The sequence below is a fragment of the Ylistrum balloti genome, unplaced genomic scaffold (assembly GCF_031769215.1).
Source record: "Ylistrum balloti isolate Yb309-2 unplaced genomic scaffold, AGI_CSIRO_Ybal_v1 Utg371000, whole genome shotgun sequence".
NCBI lineage: Eukaryota > Metazoa > Mollusca > Bivalvia > Pectinida > Pectinidae > Ylistrum > Ylistrum balloti.
Window position 1 is genome coordinate 2,043,350 of NW_026782558.1, and position 12,365 is coordinate 2,055,714.

Here is a 12,365-nt window from a genome sequence, read left to right on the forward strand (position 1 = left end):
ATCATAGCTACAACAAAATATACGCATTCAATGATTCTGACTCACCGAAGGGCTGTTGATGGGCACAAGGTCAATTATCCTGTCCAGCAGTGTCCACTCAAAATGTCTATTCACAACTGATGACTATACTCTGTGAAGATACAAAAGATCTGTCAATTTTTTAATAAAAGTATTTGTGTAACTGACAAAGAATGGTCACACATCCTTTCAGGTTTATTGACCGATATTCTTTGTTTCCTTGTTCTCTATTCTATGTAAACCTATTACTAACCCTAGCAATGAGTCCAGGGTATCACTTTTCAATTGGCATATCAACGCATTTGTTTTTCTGTACATATCTGTCAATATCATCTTGTACTAATTACCATGCCCATTATAGTTTCGACGGTATATCTAGAACTAGAGATTAAAAAACCCAGCATAAAACATTCATTTCTCAAAAAAAAAAAAAAAATGTCCATTTCTTTGTATTAAACATAAGAATCGGAATCATTTATAAATTATTGAACAAATATGACAGCCTTTTCATCAGCCCATCCCTACTATTAGGCTTAAAATATAATTAACCAGAAGAAATAACCTTTTGGGTAGGATGTTGGTAGGATGGGTTACTGAAAACACATATTTTATATCCTATCTAAAGTGCCAAACTTTTATTTATGGACAAATGCAATTACCGAGAACTGCTGATCTTTGTGGTGCTACAGGTAAGTGCTTGAACGAGCCATTAGCGTTTAACCTGGATGGAAATGCCAACATACTGTATATTGTACAAGCAAGGTATTTGTTTTGTAGTTATTGTACGCTATTAGTCACGATGTGAACTTGTGGAAACATCAACACGTGCCATAATAAATATGTTGTTAATGAAGATCAAGACCAATTTGCTTCGGAAGGCCAAGTGTCTTCTGCTTCATCGTCGACACCCGCCATGTTAATCTTCGTCAATCCAAGAAATAATGTTACGCTCCCAAATGAGAACAGGGTTAAAAAAAAACCTACAGAATCATGTACGTTAACAAACAAACATCTCCCATAAGGTTGTACAAGGAGATGGTGTATTTCACAATATGGTGGTCATTATAGAACTTCCCCCTACAAATTTTTCAACCTGCAGCTCACAAACATGTCAGTTACCCAGAATGGACGTGTTACAGACGTTTGTCTGGAGCGTCTGTTTCTCGTCGCCACGAGCACGTTTTCCTATTCATGTTTAGCGCGTGCCTTTTATGATTTTCACGCTAGGTTTTTGACCTGATGACCTTTCATCATCCAACACATGACGTAATACTCTTGCGTAACCCTCAACCATCGCAATACTCCGTCCAACTCCGTCAAGGCGCCAGCCAAAAAAATCGAAACTGGTACACCATTATCATACAATTGTGAAAAAATTATATCACATAACTTTCGAAGAATAATTATTTAAGTCCACAAATAAAGAAAAAACTCATAGTTTATGATTGAAAAGTACCATATCGAAGTAGGAAAATTTTTCCCTTATAAATTCTTCATTAGAATATGCCTGACAATTCTACGAAAATAATATTACTCTAAGTTTTAGCGATCTGATACTGTCAAAATTCTTTTAAAAAAATTCTCCAATTTTTCATATTCACTAAATTTATTTTAAAAATGATCCGTATCATTTCGTTCAGGACAACTTCAAGTGTTAGTTTCACAACGTAATGTCTTGGACGTCCTTCTAAACCAAAAGTACGCGTGTTAGTGTACAAATATTTCAAACTGGCACTGAAGAAAGACAACTGTTGTTTTGTTATAGGAACCGAAGGCTTCTCCTATAACATTATCAAGATATGAGAGATGGCTAACATAAGCTACAAGCTTGCTGTCTTTGTTTATTTGTGGTTTCTTGTAAATAAGAAATTATCTAAACCAAGATATTTCACAAATTATCTTGCTTCAGTTTTAGAATATAAAACCAGTCGGACCACGTTATATTTTTTTTCAACGCAAAGATTTTGCAATTGAACTTCGGATCAAATGGTCTCATATCTTTCTGTTTATAAATAACATTATTATTAATTTCAACGGCCCGTCAACACATAAAAGGTCATTAGGGACATCAGCCGGTGAAACACACAGCGATCCAAAAAGGAAATAACATCAAACAAACTAAAAGGTAATGGACAAATGCTGAAAATCTTAAATGGTTATATTATCACAAAATATTAAAGTGGTAAGTCATAGTCTATAACACAGACCAGATAACCTAGAATTTTACAAATCCCAACAGTTTCTAAAAGGGTCTTTAAACTTGTAACGTTACGATAAAAAGTGTCTCGAGTAGACAGAAGGTCAATGCAGTCCAATAAAAAGTGTTTAACGGTGAATGGCTCATCACATCCTATATTACGAGGATTATCTTTGCATTTTTTTTGTTTATGAAGACAGCATGTTGTCCTTCAGTCAATTACAAACATTTAATATCAAACATTATTCTGTATTTGTGGGATATCACGTGAATCATAAAGATATTACGAAAACTGAAAGAGATTGGAATGATATTTTTGTGTAATGGGTGATGTAATAAATTGTATCAGAATCCTGATATTTGAGATATCGGGTTTATTGTATCGGACGTTGAACCTACAATTTTCATACCAATAAATCCGATCTAGAATGCCAGTTTTGCACAAATGTATTTAGATCTGATGACATGAAATTCTGTGTTTATCTGTACTTATCTACAAGAGATAAAAATGTCTCAGTTTAACAGCCCGATTTCGAATTATAATCTTCCATTGAGTATTATTTCCGATTCAGTTTCCTAAATTACAAAATATTTACATTAATATCAAAAGATATTTGAATTGCTTATAAATGAATACATAGTCACCCTGGTATTTAATTACACAAATAGGAAGAAACACTTAATATCAAGTCACCCAATTTCACTGTTAAATTTGAACATTATTTACTTTAAATGAGATCCAAAAAGTTTTCGCGATTTGAACAGGTTGACCCTGCTGTCAATATCAGGTTGACCTGACGAAATCAGATAAGTTGTCGACATCGAGAAAGTTCACCATATGCTTCACGCCACTGATAATTTTAATACGAGTTATTTCCCTTGTCTATTTCAACGGACCTTGGCGTTTTATCAAAAAGCTAATAACACGACAGCGATACCTATAAATAGTATATGTTTTTAAATAATGCTGCGATAGCAAATTTCACAACATCACCAAACTAACAACAAATCATAGTACGGCGGACGGGACTTTAAACGGTGACCTGTGTGAGAATTGTCCAACCTCGTACGAAAAAAGATCCTCCTGCGGTTATCGATAATAAGAGCAAGCGCTTACCGCCGCCCAGGAGCCCGAATAAGCCCAAATTAAACATAACAACATTCGGCCTAATGGCATTTTATTTTATTAGGAAAGGACTTTCAAATTTCCCATAACAAAAGCAATAATCATTGTACGAGACAGCCTGGAGATTCGGCAGGAAAGAAGACAAGGACTCCCTCCACCGCCGGAAGTCCTGACACATCACCACAAAGTGATTAACTTTGTGATAACCTTAATTAGACCAGTAATAAATGACAACAATTCTCACATCTTAATGGAGTTGACAACAACATGTTTGCAGGACTTTAAAACACACATGATATAAATCCCTACCTTATAATATATTGAATATGGAGTAAAAAAAAAAATATTTATATAGCATTATTTGATGTAGATAATCTTAATATATTAATGTGTTGCCAAGTTATACGTCAATGAAGTGCTTAACATTTTTCATTTTTGACACTATATTCATAGTTCGGAACATTGAAAAGAGGTGACTGTACAACGCAATTAGGCAGGAGTAATAAGCTTTCACCAAGGCTGTGGTGTAAGGTCGTACGAGTTATCTCCCTTGCCTTCATATACGGACAAATAAGTGAAACCTTAAATGAAACCCGAATTAAGAAAATTAAGAAAATTGCTTCAGTAAATAGAACAGATTTGGGAAGCAGGTATTGCTATCTAGAAATGAAAAATTAATTGGAAAATTGAATTTATATCGTTTATCATACAGCTTGTTGGACAGATTTCCTTGGTGGTTTGGTTGTAGGAAAATATATCAAATTCATGTCTTTAGTACACTTTTGACATACATTAGTATATATTGTTTATCGAAAAACTCGCCTCGCTGTGTCGCTCTCATTTCGTATAACACCATCATCATGGCAATCATCGAGTCTATTACAGAGAAGCAGACAAATCATAAGACAAAAATATGGATAATTTACAACTTTCAGTAACATTTAAGAAACTGCAGAATAAGTATTGAATATTAAGTTTTTATTGGCGAAATTAGACGGAGTGTCTCTAGGGGAGCAAAGAGAACAGTATCTTTGGGAGCTTTGTTCATGTGACAACCCAGGCTTGCCAGGAAAATCACACTTGGCTTCGTTTCGAAGACGTCTTGAAATCCTGCTATTGTATTCTATAAATACAACAAGAAAAAAACTTAGACGCGGTGTTTCAAAACATTCATTTCAAAATACGCCACTTTAAGAATACTAACGGAATCAGACAGCAAAGTAATGTCGGGTATTACATTTTGTAAATTGTGACAATCAAATTCGGTTTCAACACTCGTTCAACTGATTGTTTTTAACTATGTTTAGATGATATCATTGAGAAAGGTAACGTATATTGAACGTATGTAAAACGGATTCACTACACCAGAACCCATTAGCTTCAAAATCTCCCAATATTTCAGCTTTATTTTTCCTTTTAATTTTTTGCGAAAATATTGCTTTGTACCTGGTTATTTTAAATGTGGATACCTTTCGATAGGTTGCTTTTATAGGTTGCATCGAATTTTAAGTGAATCAGCACCGTGTATGCTAATGACGCTACACCAACATAGACGATTTCATGAGACCAATATGAGAAAAATACTTAAGGGAGGATGGTGGGTGAGAGTCTATCTCAAAAGGGGACATTTAAAACGTCACTATGTCCAAATTGTATAACATACTTAAATGACTTATTTGAATATGCAAATTGGATTTTACTCTTTATTTCCGGTCTTCGCTTGATCAAAGACTACATATTATAAAAATAATGTAATACACAATGACTAGAAAGATTAGTTTTTAATTTGCGAGTGAAAAGAACAGTAGATGTATGTATTACCTTTTCTGTTTCTGTTTACCTTTTTTTGACCAGCTACTAACAGATAATTAAATCCAGGATGAGCTTCTGTAACGATTACACATAATTCATGGAAAATGTAAGCGCACACTGAAAGTGTCATCTTACACTGTAATACAGGTTATCTAAAAGAAAAAAACACAATGAATACAAACTTCGCTTCCCCAGTAAGAGATCACACTTGTGTAATGTATACTGTGTGTGTGTGTGTGTGTGTGTGTGTGTGTGTGTGTGTGTGTGCGTGTGTGCCTTCGTTTACCCTACAAAACGAGGTATCAACCTTGAGTACACCCCCACGAAGCGAGGTACGAAAATAAAGCGAGGTACTTTTCCCGTTACTTCGCTTGGCGCACCCCGCTATCTGCTTACAAACTTTATTCTGAGTCCACAGACAAAATTTTAGCGAGTACCTCACAACACTGCTGGTTACTCACCACACTGTGTGTCGCCGTTCCACCTCGATCGATTAAACATCAATCCGCCAATGGCACGCACTCGGTATTTCCCGCCAAACTAACTTTCGGAAGTCACCTCGCGTGTACACGTCCTCGCGCCTTTTCATACGAATGCTGTAGCCTCGTTTTGGCAGGGAAGCGCATGGTGGAAGACACTGTGTTTAAACTAAATGTCGCCAAAGGGAGGTACCTTTTATGTACCTCGCTTGGCTTGTTCAGTGTTGCCACATTGTGTTTAAACCCCCCCCCCCACACACACACACACACACCCACCCACCCACACAAATACACACACAGCCATCCCCTTTATCAAAAAACAAACAAATAAACAAATGACTCAATAACACCGTCTTGTTAGTAAGGGATTCTTTATACAAGCTGTATTTACATGTCAGTGAACCGACAGATCTGCGAACGAAATGTCTTTCACCTCATTTGCTTCAGTTACCGATTTGCACCTCTATGGGTAAATGATCACTCACTGCATTGGTCTGTGGATGAACAAAAACGACATTTTACGAAAATAAGTTTATGATAAGTTCCTTACAAACAGTTGCTAGTAGGAATTTTAGCATACATTCGGAAACCGTCAGCATTTCCCTTAAACGAGGACGTAATGGTCTTTATTTTTGAAAGTGAAAGATCGCTAGTTCGAGACTTTGGGAGGTAAACAGGGTAAAATCTCTTCTCTATCTATCATATATAAAGAAAAACAGAAACAAAAACAACGTAACATCCAAATTGTTTTGTGTAAAACGCAGACGTGAGGATTTTCGGCTACCGACACTGGTATTTACGGATTTTCACTCTGTAAAACAAGGTGACAGTGACCTCCTTTGATAAGGTTATTATTACTGGCTGGTTTTACTTACTTGGTTGGGAGTGAGATTCATTGCCTGTTGGAAGTTGTACACACGGGCACTGTTTGGTACAATATTCTGTTTCAGCTCATCCCCGGCAACAATGAACCTGTAATAAACGGTTGACTCAAGGTAGATTCTCCCACTGACTTTCTGATATAAACAAGATCTCAAAAATATTACGAACTGTATATTTACAAACGAAAAGGCACAGATAGCGGCCTTTTTTTCTTAATTCGTAATAAGAAACTTTGACTGGAATTCAGAATTTTGAAAAATCAAAAATATCAAATCAGAAACAAATTTCAAATCAATATCAGAGCAAATGACAGAATCTGACTTTTAGTAATGAATTTTGATTTTGAAAAAGAAGAAACAAAAAGAAAAAAAATCAATCACACACACACACACGCACGCACACAGACTTGATTCCTAACACTGGCACAAGCAGCTGTAATTCATCCCAAATATGATTGATATTCTGCATGATATGAAAATATTATGTAACGGACCTAACTGTTACGAAAAATTAACAAAAAAAAAAAAAAAAAGTATGGAGACGACTATGTCTAACAAGGGAGATCATAAAAAATCACCCCGCGATTTCCATATGCCAAGAAAATTGATCGAATAACAAAAACATGTGTTGTAAATAAATACAAACACTTCTCTTCAGTCATTTTGGTAATAATTCCTTATTGGACCGTTGCCTATTGCTATCGTCAGCATTTTATATAACGAACTCTTCTTCGCTGGAGGTGCATAGCCTTTTAATGTAACAGCCGACCTTAACAAAATCCATTTCGGAACCAAGTACATTCGACACTGATCTACATTATATAATGAGAGATAAGAACTATCAGACCTGTGTTTGAGTTCGCTAAGAACCATCAACACTGATACCTGTCGTAAGCGCAGTCGGTACTGGTAGACACAGTGGAGTCGGCATCACTGTCGATGAGCCACGTGAAGCGTTTGTCTGTGTAGAGAAGGTTGTTGTCGTGGCGCGTGTGAGACAGGTAACGGCAATCAGCATTCAGGTCCCCAGCTATAATGGCGTCCTGAGGAGATACAAGAATACTGGCAACATTCGGAAATCTAGATTATCATCAAGTCTCTGAATAAGATAGAATTTTCTCTTACCCTGGACATGTAAAATCAAGCTTTCTGCCATTATAAGATTTCCTTATTGCACCCCAAGATTTAGACAGGGGGATTCCCCTGTCAGGACAATGCTATAACCTGACAGCAACTATTCTCTGACGTCACGTCAACGATGTGAAGCAATTGGACAAGAAAAACACACACAAGTACCTAATAAAGTCAAGAGGAAAGAAAGACAAGCATTCACCACCTCGTTGGTAAGATAGTGTAATCTGAACCCTCGGGAAAAATATGTTTAAATTGTTAACAATTGGCTAGCCTTGTGCTTGCTAACTGAATAATCTTTCCTCTCGGGTTGAGATCCACCTATCTTACCACCAAGAGGATGAAAGATTCTATTGGTCAACAGCACACAGAGATGAAAGTTTGATAATTTCTGATATGACGTCATACCTGAATCCCCATGAGATTGGTGATGTTGTCGTAAGCAGATACCATGTGTTCGAGCTCAGCGGGCGTGTCTGTTGGCTGTGTGTGGAGCACAATATATATAAAGTTGGCAGGGCCTGAAAGAGAAAGATGATTTCAAGGCTCCATTTGCATGGTAGTAAACCAAAGAACATGGTGGTCAACACGTCCTAGGGGCTGTTGTCATGATAAAGACATGTGGAAATGTTTGTGTGAAATAAATGAATTTTTGTGCGTGTGTGTTATGTCGGTTCTTGATGTTTTATTATAATATAACTAATTCAATGTATTATTATTTAATTACTCATAAATCTTCGATCTGACCTGGAGATTTGGTTCTTTGTTATATCAACGGTACTTTTATCGACATCTTGTTGGAAGATATGGTAGATAGTAATTGTAATACTCACGTGAATCGAGAGAATGGAACATGACAGCATATGGTTCTCGTGCAAATACGTCATCCTGATCCGGGAACTGATGTACCTCTTGTACAAACACGTTATTTATTCTGTCGTTAAAACACAATTATGACTTACTACACCAAAATACAAACAATCAATCATTCGGAATTATTTAAAAGTAATTCTTATTCTTAAATCAAAGTACAATGTAAGCCGAGATATTTGAATAATTGGCGCAACACAAATTCGTATTCCGTACTGACAACCAGTCATTCGGAATTATATAAAAGTAATTTTGATTCTTAAAACCCCAAAGTTTTTTTTATTGTTTCAGTCAATCGAAAGTATGATGTTAGCCGAGAAGTTCAAATAATTGGCGCGACACAAGTTCGTATCCCGTCGATGTGACGTAGTGATAATACTAGGATGTACTTACCGGAACAGGACGGCATACGATTCTGTATAGTGTACATTACGTCCCAGTTTCTTACTCACTACTACGCCGTACGGGTTGTCCCGATTATCCCTAGACGACAGTTGGAAATATCATTATCGTATAAACCATATCAATTATAAATAATAAAACCGCATATGTTTACCCATTGTTTAGAATGTCTTGGTCTTCACTGACCTTTCTATAACCTTTAAATTCTTGGTTAAGTGAAATTTGATGTATTTTCTAGGGAAAATTCTTTGCTCTGACTAAGAGGTGCATTTATCACAGGAAGACGAAATTACGTCTGTCTTTGGTTACCGTTAGTATACATTGCAGAGAATATTCATAGCACAAGTAACTATCCCACTGAGTCCCGAAACACGAGCTCATACATGTATTGTTATTGTCGACCTTTGACACCAGAATTCCGATGTTATTATTATAGTGTGAAGTCTGTGACTTACATATTGAGTTTCTGCACCAGCATGTGGATGGCATGGTCGTCCCTTACCTCGATGATGGAAATTATATCATACCTTTGTATTATCTACAACAGAAGATGGCACGGTCTTCCCTTACCTCAAGGAAGGAGATTATATAATATCTCTGTATTATATAATACCTCTGTAATATCTACAATAACGAGATTATGTAATACATTTGTATAATTTTCAGCATGGATGTAATTTATAGCACACTTTCACTTCCTGTCCAGTTTATTGGTCGGGCATTTCAACAGGAACAAAAGATTGAGATTGTGTTTGGTAATTGTATAGTATAGAAGTCTCATGATATTTGGGGATCAGTATAATATGTACAACAGAAACACGACTAGATAATACCATTCTCTACAAGTTCCAGTTTCAGTATTATACCGTATAATGCATTAAACAGCAGCGTACAGTTGTTAAGCCCTTCTAGGACTCGTCAGTGATGCGGAAGACTGAAGGAGTGAAAATCCAAGAGCAGAGCAAGGCTTGACAAAAAGTCCTAACAAATGAGACATAGGTAAAATATAGGAAGGCAGGTACATTAACCATGTTTGTTCATATCATATAACTCTGCAAGATAAATATGCGATATTAGCAACGCAGAGTCAGTTGTAGTAAATACTTTTGTGAAGAGGTGGAAATGACGCACGATGTCTTGTAACTTAAATTTGGGAAATAAATATAGAATGCAAAACGTTTGCGACGCAAGATAATGCTGAAACTCTCACGTGCCTGTTTGATGATACTCAGTGTTTCGTTGTTGGACAGTTTGTTGACACTGAGCCATTTGATGTTGAAGGAGGCGATTTTCAGGTTACACAGTCCCACGGTAGCTATGGAGAGCAAGAGGACAAACCGGAAGTACATCGTCATCTGCTTCATCTGAAAGAACATTGATAATATCGATCATCATCCTTAACAGAAAACCAACCCATCGTGAACCTTGTCGATGTCAAGAAGGGAAAGTAGGGATACCATCACAGTCCTTCCACCTACCATCTAAGCTGTGTGATCTTCCATCCGGGACTTGACCCTGACGCCTTGTGACGTCATGTGTAGATTCAACGACTTAATTTTGTCTTTTTCAATGTTTTTCTTATTATCTCAATAAACTTTAAACAACTTTGATGAGAAGGAACCGGTGATCTGAAAATTATTAGTTTCATTTTATTTATTCATTTATTTATTTATTTATTTATTTATTTATTTATTTATTTATACAGGTAATCGAGAAGCTAAATCAATAAAGATATTGATGGATTCAATTAAGCATTCTAGGTGTTCTTAAACCAAAAACGAAAGGTTGTATTTCCTGATTCTGATGTCAAATTTTATACACGAATATTCGAAATGACATAATTTTATGTTTGTGCCTGCAGATAAGGTGTTTTGTTTCTGTTACTTTCAAAATACATCTAGACTCAGCAGAGGTTTATCTGAACATTGCCGAGTTTTTTTATAAGAACAATCTTAACTAATAATGTTAATGAGAATAATAGAGCAAAATACGAATAAAACAATCGCCTTTGAGTTTGAATTCTGATATGTATGTAACGATGTACTATGATCTTGTGATCTATAGTCGACACATCATCAATATTTCTGAAAGTGAAATCTCTTTGATAAAGTCAGTCTAGTTAGAAAACAAAAGCAAATCAGACAAAAAAAAAAAAAAAAAAACGGGCATAGATTGTTCCCATAAGTATACCAGAAAGATATTGGAGTCAATAACAACCAGAATTATTATTTTTTAAAATAGATTTCGTTTCGTCCTCCGCATATTTTTGCTTCGAGCGCATTATGCTGATATGCTGTCCTACCTAACAGATGACACTGGCTATACCGACCACCATATTGGTATTGGATTATCAAAATTTACAAGAATCATTTGCTTGACTAGATGATGTATCTTGTCTAATCCAAACTCCTTTCTTCTATTCTTAGCACAACCGGATGAATAAAGCATATACTATGGTAATACATTCTCGCTCCTGAAGTGGTGTTGATGGGACTTTTGAGCAGTCCTGAATATTCGTTCCTCTGAAATAGGCTATGGTTATGTACTATGAAACATCTTATCCCAATACGCCATCACACTACTTTCTAAATTAAAGGGATGCATGTTTTCTCCTTTTCTAAAAGGTGTCCTATTAAGGAATAGAAAAATAACGAATCGCAGGATTTCGGAAAATAAAAGGTGAAAAAAAACATGACAAAGGATCACGTGGTGAAATTCTTTTGAATTATCATCATATTGCTTAGGCAAACACTAAAAGTACATACAATAGTACATTGTCAATAGAGAAGAATTCCTTCCTCGGACAGGAACCGGGAGTGTAGGAGGGTTATAGTGTGGTTTATACATACGAGGGAATATTGAATATCTGGGCTGCATATGACGTGAAAATCCATTTCATAAAACTCTCAAACCCTCCAAACTGTAGATGGTCCAGGATGTATGATTTTCTGTGTTACATTTTATCATTTAACGGAGAACAAATTGACCTATCGTTTAACCTCTACCTTCGGATATTCCTATTGGGTGATATTTAAAAAAAAACAGTTTCAGTTATGGAATTATGTTGTGCCTTGTAGAAACAGACAAATTGCCGTCCCGTGAAATTCATTCAGTTTTAAAATGTGATGTGTAATGTGACCGTTTTGTTATCACAATAGTAATCAACACGACGGATTCGTACATCGGTAGATTCATTAAACAGATATAGGCGTGTAACAGAAAATGGACTGACATTCCCTGGCGTATGGGTCATCTCAATTCGTGAGAAACTTATCTCTGATGTGAGTCAGTGCCTTTGACAAGACTTCAACTACAGATAACAATTATATACAATCACGATGTCACAAGCAAACTATGGCTTACTACAACATCTCACACTAACTAAGAAATTAGGAAAATGAGATAAGGCTACTACTATACATTGTAAAATGGTGACTACAGATATTTAA

General features: G+C 36.0%; 1 protein-coding gene across 1 annotated transcript; it reads right to left on the reverse strand.

Moving 5' to 3' along the window:
- Positions 1-5,986: 5,986 nt before the first annotated feature.
- LOC132559990 (deoxyribonuclease-1-like) lies at positions 5,987-10,280 on the reverse strand. The gene is made up of 8 exons (XM_060224639.1): positions 10,131-10,280; positions 9,372-9,454; positions 8,908-8,997; positions 8,478-8,578; positions 8,053-8,165; positions 7,399-7,556; positions 6,508-6,604; positions 5,987-6,126 (listed from the first exon to the last, which is right to left on the reverse strand). The coding sequence occupies exons 1-8, from the start codon at positions 10,278-10,280 to the stop codon at positions 6,076-6,078; spliced, it is 843 nt and encodes a 280-aa protein (XP_060080622.1). The 3' UTR covers positions 5,987-6,075.
- Between the last annotated feature and the right edge of the window lie 2,085 nt (positions 10,281-12,365).